Here is a 16,547-nt window from a genome sequence, read left to right on the forward strand (position 1 = left end):
TATATCATAAAATAATTACCAAGTATAGCTCTGACAAGAGGAGTCCGCGAACAGTTATCCACAGCGTTGATGTTAGCCCCGGCGTACTGCAGCAAGTACACCGCGTTTAGTCGTCCACTGACCGCCGCCGCGTGTAGACACGTCCCACCTTCCATTTCACTGAGCGGTGTGTTTAGTTTCTCGCCGTGAACTGTACAAATAGGAATATTTAGTGTGACTTTATCATTACTATTACACTGTCAAATAATTGTCGTTAGGTCTAGGCAGAGACCTCAATAATTAACATTGTTCACAAAGTAAAAAATAGGCACATACCTAACTGGTATTTAAAAATACAGATTAAATTATTCTTTGAAAGAGTTACGCGATAGAGAGACAACTTCTAGATGAATATGTAGGCCACTGTAGGTAATTAGCGCTGTGCGATGTGAATTGCACTTTAATGTAATGTAGCGAGAGTCCCTATTTCTTTAATTGATTTTGCGGAGTGAATCTTCTGTACCGAAACAATTTATTTATTTAATTTACCAGTGGGAGGCTTCTTTGCACAGGACGCCGGCTAAATTATAGGTACCATTTTTTATATTAGATTATAGGTGCCTATTTCTGCCGTGAAGCAGAATGTGTAAGCATTACTGTGGTTCGGTCAGAAGGGCGCCTTAGCTAGTGAAATTACTGGGCAAATGAGACTTAACATCTTATGTCTCAATGTGACGAGCGCAATTGTAGTGTCGCTCAGAATTTTTGGGCTTTTCAAGAATCCGGAGCGGCACTTTATTGTAATGGGCAGGGCGAATCAATTACCATCACCTGAACGTCATGCTCGTCTCGTCCCGTATTTTTATAATTTTTTTTTTCTGTGGTGAAATTAAGTGATAATTGCAAAAAAATATAACTAAGCTTAAGAACTATAGTAATTGTTTATTCTTTTCCAGTGCACACGCATGGCAAATCCATTTGATAGTTGATCTCAGACGACTTGAGAGGGCAACTCCAAACAGTGAAATTACGATACACACATGAACTTAATTACGTAAAAATTACAAGTTTACCCATTTTAGCTATTAGCTGTTCTGTAGTGCCGCCAGCAATAATGGTATCATATAAATCATGCAGCCTCGCATCATCAGTAGAGTCATTCTCACGAAGAGTCTTAACATCAATGTCCGGTAGTGAAGGCAACAGATCTTCAGGGATTATTGGAGTGCTGTCCAACATAGCCTCGTCAACCTTCGAGAAGCCCAGGTATGCTTGTGTGCTAGAAATAGAGATAATTCTTTCATAGTATATTTGATGAAGCGAGATAGTGCAGTAACTTCCACACATGGAAATCTTTTGAGATATTTTTAAAGTGAAAACTTCTTTAGCCAGGTGCCCACTTTTAGTAGGGGATAAACTTATGGTTCGGAGTCACCGACATCTAAGTATACAATTTTTTTGAGAATACGTGGAAGAAAGCTCCTTGAAAACCGCACCTTGGAGGATCGCCACACATCCAGATGGTGGGGATGATATCCTAATTTGTGGCGTGTCGTGCGAAGGTGGAATTCAGCGGTAGGAAGCAGATGAAACAGCTCTTCGGAAGACTCCCCGTGATAATATAGTCTAGGTATTTAAAGTGTAAGTGAAATACTCACCAATGTTCTCTTTGGTCGGGTAAGTAGATGCGCTTGTTGGAGCAATGCATCGTCAGCTTGACCTTCCAGCAGTCTTTGTTGACAGCGCGCCAGGGCTTGGAGTAGATCCCGCAGTGAGGACAGCCCACCTGCGCGCGCGCATCATTGTACGGCACCCCACACTCCAGGTGAAACAGGTGGCCAGCTGAACATTGGTAGAATATACCCTGTAAATAATTAAGAAGGTCAGCTAGCTTGTTGAACATGAGAGTTGAACAAAGACATGTGAAGATTTATGAAGGTTACGTCACTCGAACGGTTGGCTCCATGGAAGAGCGCTAGCACGGAATGCGAGAGGTCGCGGGTTGGAGTCTCACATCGTTCATAAATATTATTTGTGAAAAGTGTAACACGTTTTTGTAAAGTGTCTGTTTGTTTTTTTACTATGCTATAGATACGAGCTATGAAACCCTAACTGAAAATTTAAAATTTAGCAGCTTAAGTGTTTGTTTTGTATTTTAAGCTAATTTGTTTTTTTAAGTGATAACACTGACTCAGGATTTTGATAACACAAATTATTTTTAAATACGAAATTTATGAACGATGCGGGACTCGAACCCACGACCTCTCACGTTCCGTGTGAGCGCTCTTCCACTGAGCGCTGATCCACGTCTATAAAAATTGTGATATTAATTAGATTAGCGCAAAATTAACAAGTAGCAAATCGTGGTGACTGGATACCAAATTTCCCGGTTTTGTTGGTCAAAGGCGACTCCGCTTGGCTTAGCAAACCAGGTCAGCTCCTGAACATAACTTTTCGCTGCTGCCAGATGCGGAAAGAAATATTCTAGGGTCGTAATTGCGATCGATTCGAGATGTCTTTAAGAAAGAGTCAATCTCCTTAGCAACTGGATTTTGTATTTCATGATCGCGAAGATCACCACTACTATTATCCTTTGCGACTTCATTGAAATACTCCCAAAAGGTGTCATGAGCTTCACATGTGAAGTTGGATCTAGTTTCATTTTATTTTTATCAAAATATGGGGCGAGGCGAGCAGGACGTTCAGCTGATGGAAATTGATACGCCCTGCCCATTACAATGCAGTGCCGCTCAGGATTCTTGAAAAACCCAAAAACTCTGAACGGCACTGAAGAAGTTGCTGATCGCGTTATCCGGAGTCCGGTAAGTTGATAATATCCGGTAGCCGGATAGCCAGCGCTCTGGTCTCCCAGCTTGCCGAATACTTGTTATCCGGCCAAACCACTATCCGTTTCAAATCAAATCAAAATCACTTTATTCATGTAGGTCGCGGAAATGACACGTATCAATGTCAAAAAAAAACATTTTTCACTGCTACTTCGTAAAGGGTTGAGCTAATGAGAAGACGTAGCAAGAAACTCATTGCCCCTTTTTAAATCAATATTTACGGTTTCAGTAAAGTGATGCAACAAAAACACTCAATGGCATACAAGAGTAAGTCACAAAAGAATGTAAATGAATACATAAAAATAAAGAGTTATTGAGTACAGTCGTGGCCGACTACTACCTATCAACAATTATAGTGAGTTCATCTCTGATCGGTGGTACCTGTGTACAGTAGAGGCCGCAGGCGGGGCAGCACATGTGCGACCGGAGCAGCGCCGCGTGCAGGCGACACAGCAGCAGGTAGGGCGACCGCACGCCCGCACGACGCATGCGCGCTAGGCCGCCGCCCTCCTCCCGCTGCGCCTTGTGCGAGCAGCCCACGCGCATGCCGTCCACAACCTCTATGGCTTGGCAGAACACTGGCTCTGCAAACAAACAAATATTCAACTATCGGAAAGAAATCATTTCTTCTGACTTCAGTGGTAAAACTGTTTATAATCAGCAGGCACATCAAATCTATATTAATATATACAGGGTGTCCCGTAATCAGTGGACCAACGGGATACCCGTGATAGGGGTGGTCATCATCTATCGAAAACACCAAATTTTACTGTTCTAGGGCCAGTAGTTCAAAAGATATGATTTTTTAAGCATTATTTTGAAAATTCTACCCTTATCAACACAAAAGTTGAAAAAAAATATTTTTTATTTTTATTTTGCCCTGTTTCTTAACTTAAGGTGGCTGAGGAAACATGTGTCTTCACAATTAAATCCATTTTTGTGAATAAATATTGCCAAATTAAAAATTAAAAACCAAAACATGCGCAAATATCAAATAACTAAATTTGCAACGTGATGTTTGAAGCAAGCTAGTGCAAAAAAAATGTATGACAGCCTTGCGGACCATTATTTAAAAAACATCTGCAGTTCATACTGATTCCAAAAAGGTATAATTAATCATTATTGTGAAACAATAAAAGACAATAATTATTTTAAATCAACATTAGATAGCAATTTCTTGGCGGAATTTACAATAAAACAAAAGTAAATAGTTAGAATTTTTTTATTTATTTCTTATAATAAATGTTCGAAATGTCTTCCTCTTACTCTAAGGCATAGCCGGCATCTTCTTATAAAATTTCTTTTTAAACTTTTTAACGCCCTTTCATTATTTTTGACTTTTTCACTCACCACATTCAGTTTTTGTCTTAGCTGTCTTTCGTTATCGTTAACGGTTTCATATACGGATTCTTTAAAATATCCCCATAAAAAATAATCCAATGGATTAAGATCAGGTGATCGAGCTGGCCATGGGATTGTACCTCCTCGTCCAATCCACCTACTTGGGTAAGACTCGTTTAAATATTCCCTCACTTGTCTGCAATAATGAGCGGGTGCGCCATCATGCTGTAACCACATCCTCTCACATACCTCCTGTGGTACATTTGCTAATAAATTACTTAAGTCATTTCTTAAAAATTGCAAGTACCGAGCACCATTAAGCCTCGGTGGGAGCTCAAATGGACCAATAAGTTTACCATCTAAGATTCCAGCCCACAAATTGACTCCAAACTGGTGCTGGAATCTATCTTCTCGTACAATACGTGGATTCACAACAGCCCATTCATGTAAATTATGAATGTTAAACACTCCAACTCTTTTAAAACACGATTCATCGCTCCATAATATTGAATTGAAAAATAGTGGATCTTGTCGGCATCGGCGAAGCATCTCTGCACAAAAATCTATCCTCCGTTGATAATCAGCAGGTAATAGTGCCTGCACTCGTTGAATATGATAAGGGTATAAACTGTTTCTTTTTAAAATGCGATGTACTGTTGTTTTTGCTATACCAGTACGTCTTGAAATACGACGAACACTCGTAGAAGGTTCTTCTGTCACTTCGGCCAGTATTTGAAGTTCATCGACTCTTCTAGGTCTTCCCACGTTGTTTGCAGCTCCGGGAATTCTGCCTTCTAAATACGCGTTATTTACACGGAGAAAAATTCGATGATCCGGATAGCGGTCGCGATTAGGATAGCGCTCACGATACGTACGGGCTGCTTGCCGAGCGTTTGCATTACACAGACCGTAAATAAAATACATCTCAGCATATTCACGAGGAGTATAGGTATTAGGCATTTTATAAAATCCGGGCAAACAGTATCCAAATCACAAAGACAAACAAGGTCCAATTCAAGCGTCAGTCACCAAAAAAAAGAGTCGTAATGGTAGCGAAGTAAAAAACACGTGTGCAGCTACGAGCTATGAGCAAGTCTCTGATGAAACTAAGAATAATTTGAAAAATTAGGGTGTGGGGATCATAGGCGTCGGCCAATAGGACCCCGTAAACGAAAAAGGTACCTGAGCGAGAAAGAGATAGCATATTGTGTTATCTCTCTCTCGATAACAAAATAATTCTCAGAATAGATAGCGCTTAAATGTTTCTCGCAATTGGAGTCTAAAATTGGTTATTAAGTTATTTTTTTTGTAAAATGTAATATTGTTATACCTTTTTGGAATCAGTATGAACTGCAGATGTTTTTTAAATAATGGTCCGCAAGGCTGTCATACATTTTTTTTGCACTAGCTTGCTTCAAACATCACGTTGCAAATTTAGTTATTTGATATTTGCGCATGTTTTGGTTTTTAATTTTTAATTTGGCAATATTTATTCACAAAAATGGATTTAATTGTGAAGACACATGTTTCCTCAGCCACCTTAAGTTAAGAAACAGGGCAAAATAAAAATAAAAAATATTTTTTTTCAACTTTTGTGTTGATAAGGGTAGAATTTTCAAAATAATGCTTAAAAAATCATATCTTTTGAACTACTGGCCCTAGAACAGTAAAATTTGGTGTTTTCGAGAGATGATGACCACCCCTATCACGGGTATCCCGTTGGTCCACTGATTACGGGACACCCTGTATATATATATATATATATATATATATATATATATATTTCTTTTGTGCGCCTGTTGTAACTAAACTCCTCCTAAACGGCAGATCCGATTTTGATGATTTTTTTGTGCCGTCCATATAATATAATTCTCATGCTCATGTGTATGTTAGTGACTTCCTCCTAACGGCTCGACCGATTTTTCAAATTTAAGACGTGTGTACAGGACAACGTCTGTCAGATCCACTAGTCTATATATATAAGAGATTTCCACCGTTAGTAGACTCATCACGATATCTCTGGAACTATAAGGCGTAAAAACTTGCAATTTGGTAGGAATATTTTTTAGGCCGAGTAGAGGTCAGCTAAGAACGGATTTCACGAAATTCCATCCGCAACAGTTTTTTTATTAATTAACAGAACAACGTCTGTCGGGTCAGCTAGTTTACTTAATATATACCCCTAGTAACGCCTGTTATCCAAATAATAAACAATCCTTTCCCTAACGCCTTTATTTGTGTAAGTAGCAACTTAGTCGGTACAAATTAAGAATAAACCGCGAGCCGCGACGTCTACGGTCGTATGGTGTAATACACTTTCCGTCAAGTAACCGCATGCGAAGGTTGAGCACCGGAACATTTATTTATAAATCCAGAAAATCCTAGTATTTCTGTAGTAGTAATTTCTCCGTTAAGTGTCCCGCGAAATATTTATTGCAGAAGAGGTGAGTACCGGCTATTCCCTTTACTCCAATGATTCCTGTTCTGTTAAACTGAGTACTTCATTTATAATTACAGTCCAGTTTAAATTCCCTGGCGCAACCACGCCCAGTTCGATCCTCGCCTGCCACATACCAGTGTGTTTTCCATTTTCGAATTCATATGTACGTTTTTCGACGTTTTCGGCAACATCGATTACACCGAGCTTTCACATTTAAGATTTGCAGATGACATAGTTCTCTTTCCAAAAATCCCACACGAACATGGCAAATGATCTGGCATTAGAAAGTCACACTATGGGATTGAAAATGAACATGGAGAACACGAAACAATTCTGACCAATGGCCCTAAGAAAGAAATCATCAAGGTTGGCGAAAGTGAGATAGAATATGTGGATGAATATATCTATCTACGACAAATTATTTCACCCAGAGAAAAATAGAAAAAGAAATCAACAGGAGAATAGCAAATGAATGGAAAAGATATTGGAGCACATATGTATAATCTATTCTCCCTGTAATGATTAAAAAAAATTAACATATGCCGAATCATGCGAATCACGCATCGAGCGAAGCATGATGAGGATCAAGAAAAAATACCGAGTTTGTGACATAGCAAGAAATATAAGGAAAATAAAATGGAAATTGGCTGTAAGCATATCAGAAGAGGGAAAGAGATGTGGAACAAAAAGTTCACAGAAACGTACCCTAGAAATGACATAAGAAACAGGGGAAGACCTCGCCAAAGGTTTTTTTATCAGTGGGTTCTTTGCATAGGATGCCTGCTAGATTATGGGTACCTCAACGGCGTCTTTTTGTGCCGGGAGGAAGAAATGTGTAAGCATTATTGTGTTTCGGTCTGAAGGGCACAGTAGCTAGTGAAATTACTAGGCAAATGAGACTTAACATCATAATATGTACCAAGGTGACGAGAGCAACTGTAGTGCCGTTCATAATTTTTGGATTTTTCGAGAATCCTGAGCAGTACTACATAGTAATGGGCAGGTCGTATCCAATACTTTCATAAAAAAAAATGGGAGGATGACCTGGCCAAATTCGCAGGAGTGCCCTGGAGCCGGGTTACCAAAGACAGACAGACTGAGTGGAAAAGGGTACCTATTCCAATATTTGGATATGAGCAAAAGACAATCTAGACTTTATATAAAATATTGTATTACTCACTGTTTAATAAAAGGCTTTATTATAATTAAAAGGATGGCAATTCCTCTGGTGTTACAAGAGAGCATGGGCTGTGGTGATCACTTACCATCAGGTGACCCATATGCTCGTTCGTTCTCCTCTTCCATAAAAAAAAAGTTTCAAACAAAGCAGACTCACCAGTTAACTCAGAAGGAGCAGCATGAATGTTTGTTTCTTCTTCACAATGACACATAGCCAAGACTGTGGATGATTCTTCTGGTTCTGCTGCTTCGGGACCTTCATCTCCAGGAGCGGAGTTGCTGTAAATCATTACCACAGATTAAACAAGCAATACTACACCTGACAGAATAATAAAGTATTTTACACGGGTGCTACTCAACCGATTTTGATGAAATGACGGTACATCGAAAGACTAGAGCTTGGGAAAGGACATAAGCTAAATTTTATTCCGGAAAAATCCGGAAAGTTCCCGCGGGATTTTTGAAGAACTGAAATATACGTCGATGAGCTACAACTATACCAATAGTAGATTTAATTTACCATAGCAATATTCCTCGAATAAGGGGACCGCAACTGGAATAGGACATGAGATAATCTTGAATTCCAAACTTGCTCATAATTTTTAAAAACCCTTTATATACGCGGACGAAGTCGCGAGCATCAGCTAGTAAAGTATAAAGGTGTTTTAGTAACTATTTAAATATAACTAAAAATAAAAAAAAACTTTGTCACATTGTCAAGTTCTTTTACTCATATAAAACTTTTTCTGTAATAAAAATAAGACAAATCATATTCATCTGGTAATCCATGTGTAAAATCGAAAATGAGTGTTGCTTGTGGTTCCAGGTCAACCTGTTATCTATATATATAAAAATGAATTGCTGTTCGTTAGTCTCGCTAAAACTCGAGAACGGCTGGACCGATTTGGCTAATTTTGGTCTTGAATTATTTGTGGAACTCCAGAGAAGGTTTAAAAGGTGAATAAATATGAAATTTTTCGGAATAAAATATGTCCCACGTCGATCAGAAATCGAGTTGAACGAATAGTTTAAAATGAATAACTAATTAGAATCTTTGTATCTTCCTAACTTTCTCAGGAGGTAAAAAACTGGAGTTCCACAAATAATTCAAGACCAAAATTAGTCAAATCGGTAAAGCCGTTCTCGAGTTTTAGTGAGACTAACGAACAGCAATTTATTTTTATATATATAGATTACTTAGCCTATTTAATATAATGTTATATTATTTTAGTTGGCCTGTGCGCCATGCATCATTACCGTCTATATAAGATACTATAGTAAGCCTTCATTGTGAAAGGCACTTTTATATTTTTCTTGAATTTGTCCTTCCTTCCTTCCTCACTGAGTCCTAGTATCTGGTGTACGTGCTCTTGTCACCATGATAGGAAGCACAATGTGCTTCGTTTGTTCTACCGATCGAATTGATAACCTCCTCCTTTTTGAAGTCGGTTAAAAACTAAGTTTTATAGAGGTTAATCATACTGTACACAAAATATCTTCTGTAGGATCTCTATACTTTACAATTATTAACACCGAAAATATTTTTTTTAATGTTTTTTAAATTATGTATACCTGATTGACCATATAAATATTGTAAGCTTCATAATAAATGCATGCTGTATCAAAGATAATGCACTAAAAATTAGCTTTAGAATAAATGCAGTATTAATGCTGGTATTAATATTATTATCACTGATAGATTGAATAAATAAAATAAAAATAAAACACAAGAGGTATATTAGCTTACCTATATTCCTCTTCTTGATCAGAATTTTGCTCCTCAGCACCAGATGAATTAATTCTTTGCCTCTTCGATGTGTGGCCCCTAATATTACATAGAAAACAGTAAAACATTTTACATAAACTAGATATGAACCATAATCTTACATACTACTGTAATACCGGCACATTGCACCTCACTCTAAAAATAATATTTTGCAAACTAAATCTAAATTAACATTACACAGTTCCGGTCCCTACCCAATGTCAATTAAAATTTATAATAAGTTACCAGAACACTTAAAGCCGAAACCAATATTAAAAAATTCATAGGCTCTTTGAAAAAGTTACTTTTGGAAAAAAGTTATTATTATATCAATGAATACTTAGATGAAAAAATTTTTTGAATGTCTGCCCCTCAGTTGTTCCTAAAGAAATGTATGTGATAATTTAGTACATTAATTTTGTTTAGTAACTAAGTTGCATGTAACACACTTTAAATATTTAAACAATTTGTTATGTTTTTAAAGTGATAACTCTTAATTCTAGGATTAATACACAAATAAAATTTGAAAAACAATATTTTATGAATGATGCGGGACTCGAACCCACAACATCTGGTGTTCCGTGCCAGTGCACTGCCAACTGAGCTAACCGTTAACTGTAAAGTAGATCCTGTAGATGAAGCCACAACCTGAGAGTTGAACAAAGCATACAAGATTTTATCACTATACATCACTTGAACGGTTAGCTCAGTCAGTTAGAGCACTGGCACAGAACGCCAGAGGTTGTGAGTTCGAGTCCCACATTGTTCACAAATTTTTGTTTTTCACACTTTCAATATATAAATAAATAGACAAACCCTGTGTGAAAGTCAGATAACTATCCTTACATAAAAACTTAGGTGTGAGGTGTGGTGGTTTATATTCAATATTGCCGTAATGAGGAGATTGATTATTATGGTTGTACACAAAATTTATGATATGAACACATTTTGGGGTAGATATCCAAGGTAATAATAATGTTTTTTTAATAAAAGAAATCCCGATAATTATATAAAATTTAATATTTTTAAGTGATATCGGTTACATCTGGGATTAAATATACAGATGTAAATTGTACCTGAGAGGAGTGGGTTTGCGTGACACATAGTCCATAAATTTTATTAAGTTTATTTATTTGTTACTTATTCATGGTCAAATAATAGACCAATTTTAATATAATTTGGTATGCATGTAGCTGACATCTAAAGTCTCAACTAACCAACTAACTAAATAAAGTCTAAGCTAAAAAAGTTTAGGAGGTTATATGGATGTTGGTTACTCTTTCACGCAAAAACTTTGCAATAGATTTTAATGAAATTTTAGAGTAATAAAGTAAGAGTAATAGAGTAAGCTTATACAACAATTTTTTTTTTGTAATTTAGCATACAAGAATATATAGCATTGCTTACTAATCAATTGACCATGCGGGCAAAAGCTAGTATTATGCATTTAATAATTATAATAATGAATGAAATATTACCGATATATATACACTTTTAAAATAATATGTTACTTAAGAAGAGTTATTAGTTTTTGGCCAAGCTTTCGATTGGCATCATAAAAGTAGGGGTGTTTTTTTTTTTACATTTCAGTCGGATCAATTCCCAGATGAGGAAAGTAATTTTTAGAAAATCTTTGAATGCAGAAGTACTAACTTTTAAAAATAACATAAAGTATTCTTTCAGTAAAATAGCCTATCTTCGACATTTAAGGTACTTTACCTTCATGTCCCATAACTTTGGGACATCACAGGATGTGTAATATATACAGATATATTATATATGAAAAAAAATGTGTGTGGGTGTGTGCGTGTGTGCCTCTATGTTCAGCTAAAACTACAGAATAGATGATTGAAATTGAAATAAGTTCTGCACACATAGGACTACATGACCACTGCGATGTTAACAGTTATTGAACTATGGATTGAATAGATATGAAATTTGATACATATCCATGTAATAAAATCTGAAAAACAATATTTTATGAATGATGCGGGATTCGAAGCCACGACCTCCGGCGTTCCGTGCCGGTGCTCTAACCAACTGAGCTAACCGTTCGAGTACCGCCTCGTTATAAAATTCTGTTTGCTTTGTTCAACTCTCAGGTTGTGGCTTCAATTATATTCAATTTATAACGAGGCGGTACTCGAACGGTTAGCTCAGTTGGTTAGAGCACCGGCACGGAACGCCGGAGGTCGTGGGTTCGAATTCCGCATCGTTCATAAAATTTTGTTTTTCAAATTTTATTTGTGTATTAATCCTAGAAGTGAGGGTTATCACTTTAAAAACATAACATATGCATGTGGCAACTGTGGAACACCAATAAATATGGTTACATTTTTAAATGCAGACGAAGTTGCTGGTTACAGCTAATAGGCTACCATGTATAGGGATAAAAATAATAGTAAAAAAACAATTATTTTCTACTTTTTATTTAGGTTTTCTATAAAAGTATTTTTAATTATTATTATTTTTATCCATATCTTTTGTAGTAAACAACCAATAAAATGTTGATCAACAAATGCAATTGCTTACTAATAATTATAATTATGTACCTTTCATCATCATCTTCATCATTATTTTGAGAATTCTTCTTCCTTCTTGATCGGCGCTTTGACACTCTGTCAATAAAAATAAGTTTTTTTTTTATATTTTATTCTTTATGTAATGTTATGTCATTATTGTTACGAGAAGATGATGCTAGTTAACATGAGCTTAAAATCTTTTCAAGTGCAAATCAGAGCTATATATGAAACCACCATATGCGGTGGTACTGTACCAGTGTATTTATCTTGTTTGTATGTTATCCAGTATGGAATTCAAATTAAAAGTTTTCATCATTGATATAATAGCAATGAGTGAAAAATAAACTGTTGTGATCTATCAGATATATCGGATGATGGTGTGATGGACTGTCAGCAGTCTTAGTAATAGGGGTCTCCTTGAGTATGGTCCTCTTTATGGCATTTTATTCAAATATTATACTAATACTAAATACTAGTGATGCAACAGATCTCGGTTTCTGGTTCCGCAAGTGTGGAAGTTCCGCACTCTTTTCACATTCGTTTCTGCTTCAAATTCCGATACTTTTATAATGGAGATACTATCAGACGTTTTCGACGGCTGAGAGTTACGCATGCGCGGCGCGAGGCGTGTGAGAGTCGCTGGACGGTTAAGCGGGGGAGGGGTCAGAAAGCGAGCCACGCAGTCCGTACACGGCCTTTCGCCACTTGTCGCATTTATTAGTTTACGTACTTTTTCGTGAATGTAAGCGTGTAATCTTTTCTATAATAGATTTCTAATATATCTATTTCTAATCTGGGTTTGGTGTATTTGATACTTAATAAAGAAATATATTATATTTGTAAATTTGTTTTTTTTTTTATATTATTTACTTTCATATTATTTTTCATATTATTTATTTACACTTCCGTTTCTGATAAAATTAACTTATGACATTTGTTTCCGTTTCTAGTACCGCTAAGAAACTTCCTTTGCATCACTACTAAATACTCTCATTCTATTGTTTGTATTTTAACCTAATACAGTTTTATTTACTAATGATTATAAATTTTTATGCAAATCATTACCAATCTCAGTGGGGTGGATATGAACTTTCAAATAAAATTCAAGTTTAACTCACAATGGCTCATCATCCAATGGTATTGGTGAAGACCTATCAGTCACCCCATAAAAAGTGCAGGAACGCCTGGACCTCTGAGGACGAGCACCTTTGGAAGTGCCCTCTGAACATATGAAGTAATCTCCACTACTTGCGCTGCCACTTTCCTCATCTGCCTCAAGTAGTTTTACTATAACATCTGTGTCATCATCAATCTCTTCTTCATTTTCATCTTCAGTTTCCCTAAAAACAGAATTGTGATAAACATCTCTTTCTTCTAGTAACCCACCACATATTAATTGTATTCCCCGATATTTGATAATAGCAATGTATATTTTATAGACAATGTACTACAAAGCTGTGGAATGAGCTTCCTTGTGCAGTGTTTCCGGGACGATATGACATGGGTACCTTCAAAAAACACCTTCCTTAAAGGCCGGCAACGCTCTTGTTATTCCTCTGGTGTCGCAAGAGAATGTGGGTGGCGGTGATCACTTAACACCAGATGACCCGTACGCTTGTTTGTCCTCCTATTCCATAAAAAAAAAAAACAATGTCTTAGACATAAGGCAAATTAATTTAAATAAAAGTGTTAGTAACCTTTCTTCACATTCCTCATCAGACTTGTTTTGTTCAACCGACTGCAGTCCCAGTTCACACAAATGTTTCAATTTCATCTCAGAGTTATCACTGTCTTCATCATCACTATCTTGAAGCTTTAAGGTTTTTCCCTTGGAAGTATTTCGCTGAGCTGAGCGCCTTGTACGGATCCCCTCATCCGGAGATTTCTCTGTTGAACCAAGACCTGCAGTATTATGTGATTCCAAAGCTATCCCATTCGCTTCATTATTGAGTGATTTTGGTGGTGCTTTGGATTTTCTTGGCTTTGGTTTATCTTCCAATTCATTGTAGGATTTCTGCTTACGAGCTATTGCATTAGCTATTATGTCAGATGCTTTCCCTCGACGGCGAGTTGAATGCTTACTCCTCGAACTGTCTGACACTTCTTCACCTTCGGACACTATTTTGTCTTTTTTAAGTGATAAAGATTCGTTATCGTCATCCGATTCCCACTTGGCCTGTCTGTTCCGATTAGAGCGACGGGGTGATATCTCATCGTGCTTTTCTTCTGTAGAAACTATTTTCATATTGTTATTTTTTGCACCGGACTTGTCCGATCGAAAAGTAAGAACAATTCGCGGTTTCGGATCTTCAGTTTCCTTCTTATCTGATTTCTTTGAATCGGCAATATTCTCAAGCGACGTGTCGATCTTGTCTTTTTTCTTGTTTGCGGGAATGTCGTCGTCAGATTGCATGTTGTCTCCAAGGTAGCGAGCCGAGGTCGTTGTTTGGGCGTCCTCAATTTTTTTTGAGTTTAGCAATATGCCCAATATCACATTAACTTACTACTAAGTACTAAGACAAGTCAGCTGCCCAATACAAAAAATCCTAAAATAGAACACCGAAAACATTCTTGTTGCGTTTTAGCATCCATTTCACTTGTTTATACTATAAATTAATTACATAAAACATTTTTTATACAGCAAGATGCATGTAAATAAATAGTAAATACTAAATAGAATTGCTGGATCGGTACGGTAGCGATATATTACTTTTATTTTTAATTCATTTTGTCCCGGGCTAGGCAAAGGTCCTACACCATACAGCCATGCAGCACACACTCCCTCACTCACTAAGAATTTCAATGATAGAGACGATGAGTATGGTATAACAAAAAGTCCAACGAGACCTAGAGCCGCTTTTCGTGCGGTCAAATAGAAGAAGCTAGTACTGGGGAGCGCCCGCCCAGACGTGAGAACAGTACTCCACTTGAGGTCGAATTTGCGCTTTAAATAGTGGCGGTGGCTTTTAGTGAAGTGCTGTCTGGCCTCGTACTATACGAACCAACTTTCGCACTGAAGAGAACAAACCATCTTTTTAAGCAGTTATTAAATATTAGCCATGTAACGCTGTTCCCTCTATCTCTAATCATAACCGGTAACAAAAGCACTGCATATAAAAGGCATTTATTTAATTGAGTTGATTGAAATTAAATATTTTATGTTTAAAACTCTTTTAACTTTGAACACTTGTTTTGATTATTACAGCCATTGTAAAATACTCCATGGATTGAAAAGAGGGCCATTGAGTTACTGGTAAGTTTCTCTCACGAGCTCTACTTTTATAAACAATTGGTAGATTTAGTAATTAAAAAAATATGTTTATAGTGACGATTCAAAAGCGCTTAGTTAAAGCCTAATTGTATAATAAAAATAATAAATATTAAAGTGGATTGGAATATGACTTTGATGTTAAAAATGTAATAGAGATTCCTATTACTGATTGTCTCCAATATATTGACCAAGTAATTCATAAGTTATGATTATACTGGATAATAGTATGGCGGCATACAAGAAAGCATACCAGTCAGACTTTCGTACAACCAATTATTGAACAAAAGAGATTTCACGCTAAATAGAATGCGTTTTTGCCTTACTGCACCATCACACATTGTATTATTGATATTTTATAATTGATAGAAAGAAAGAAAGAAAATATATTTATTGACAAAATGGGTACATAAAAATACAAAATTAACTGCGCTTTTCGCACTAGACATGCCTGTATCGCGGAAAACAAGTGAACATAAAAATACAATTAAGTTACAAAACAGGTTCATGAGTGAGCTTTTAATGAGTTCTGAATATATTTGATAGAAGTACTCCTTTCTTAAATTAATATAATGTATTAGAAGTAACCATTATCTATGTGTTTAAGCACGTACATATTTATATATTATTTTAGCAGTGATCTGGCAGAGTATGTGTGAGTGAGCGTCCTGAGAAGCAGGGAATGCCTTATATAGGATTTGCGCATCTTGCTACTACGATGAAGGAACTGCGGAACACCTTATTTTCGACAGCCAAACATTACTTATTGATAGACTTGTGCTGGCTTGACTACCAGTAATACAGAAATTTTATACGATTCTTAACCTCACCCACCTGCACTTGTTGCTTTTGTCTTCTAATATCTGATATATTAGAAGACAAAAGCAACACCAAAACCAATATAAAAATATTTAAAAATAAAATTGTAACAATTTAAAATAAAGTGAAGTGATTAGTGAACTGTTAAATGAAAGGCATGGAAATTTTAATAAAAGTCTTGAATGAAAATAATAATAAAAGTCTTTTCACGTTGGCTTATTACTGTAGTGATGAATGATGGAGACCTAACGGCTAACGTACATAAAGAAGTTTCTTGCCCATAAACCTAACGGGAATTTTTACTTTAATCGATACATAATAGCTTTAAGGGTAAATGTATACACTTCTACAATAAAGTCCCAGCCACTGTTCAGGCATTATCTATAAA

At 36.4% G+C, this 16,547-nt stretch overlaps 1 protein-coding gene across 1 annotated transcript in view; it reads right to left on the bottom strand.

Moving 5' to 3' along the window:
• LOC126964489 (histone-lysine N-methyltransferase EHMT2) overlaps positions 1 to 14,776 on the bottom strand; it is a 30,457-nt gene extending 15,681 nt beyond the window's left edge. Inside the window, exons 1-9 of the mRNA XM_050807641.1 lie at positions 13,770 to 14,776; positions 13,191 to 13,412; positions 12,103 to 12,168; positions 9,533 to 9,610; positions 7,943 to 8,064; positions 3,207 to 3,409; positions 1,638 to 1,843; positions 1,053 to 1,258; positions 20 to 190 (exon numbers count right to left, since the gene is read on the bottom strand). Coding sequence (XP_050663598.1) covers positions 20 to 190; positions 1,053 to 1,258; positions 1,638 to 1,843; positions 3,207 to 3,409; positions 7,943 to 8,064; positions 9,533 to 9,610; positions 12,103 to 12,168; positions 13,191 to 13,412; positions 13,770 to 14,485 — 1,990 coding nt within the window. The 5' untranslated portion in view covers positions 14,486 to 14,776. The remainder of the gene's footprint in view (positions 1 to 19; positions 191 to 1,052; positions 1,259 to 1,637; positions 1,844 to 3,206; positions 3,410 to 7,942; positions 8,065 to 9,532; positions 9,611 to 12,102; positions 12,169 to 13,190; positions 13,413 to 13,769) is intronic.
• Positions 14,777 to 16,547: the final 1,771 nt, after the last annotated feature.

This window comes from Leptidea sinapis, chromosome 5 (genome assembly GCF_905404315.1).
Source record: "Leptidea sinapis chromosome 5, ilLepSina1.1, whole genome shotgun sequence".
NCBI lineage: Eukaryota > Metazoa > Arthropoda > Insecta > Lepidoptera > Pieridae > Leptidea > Leptidea sinapis.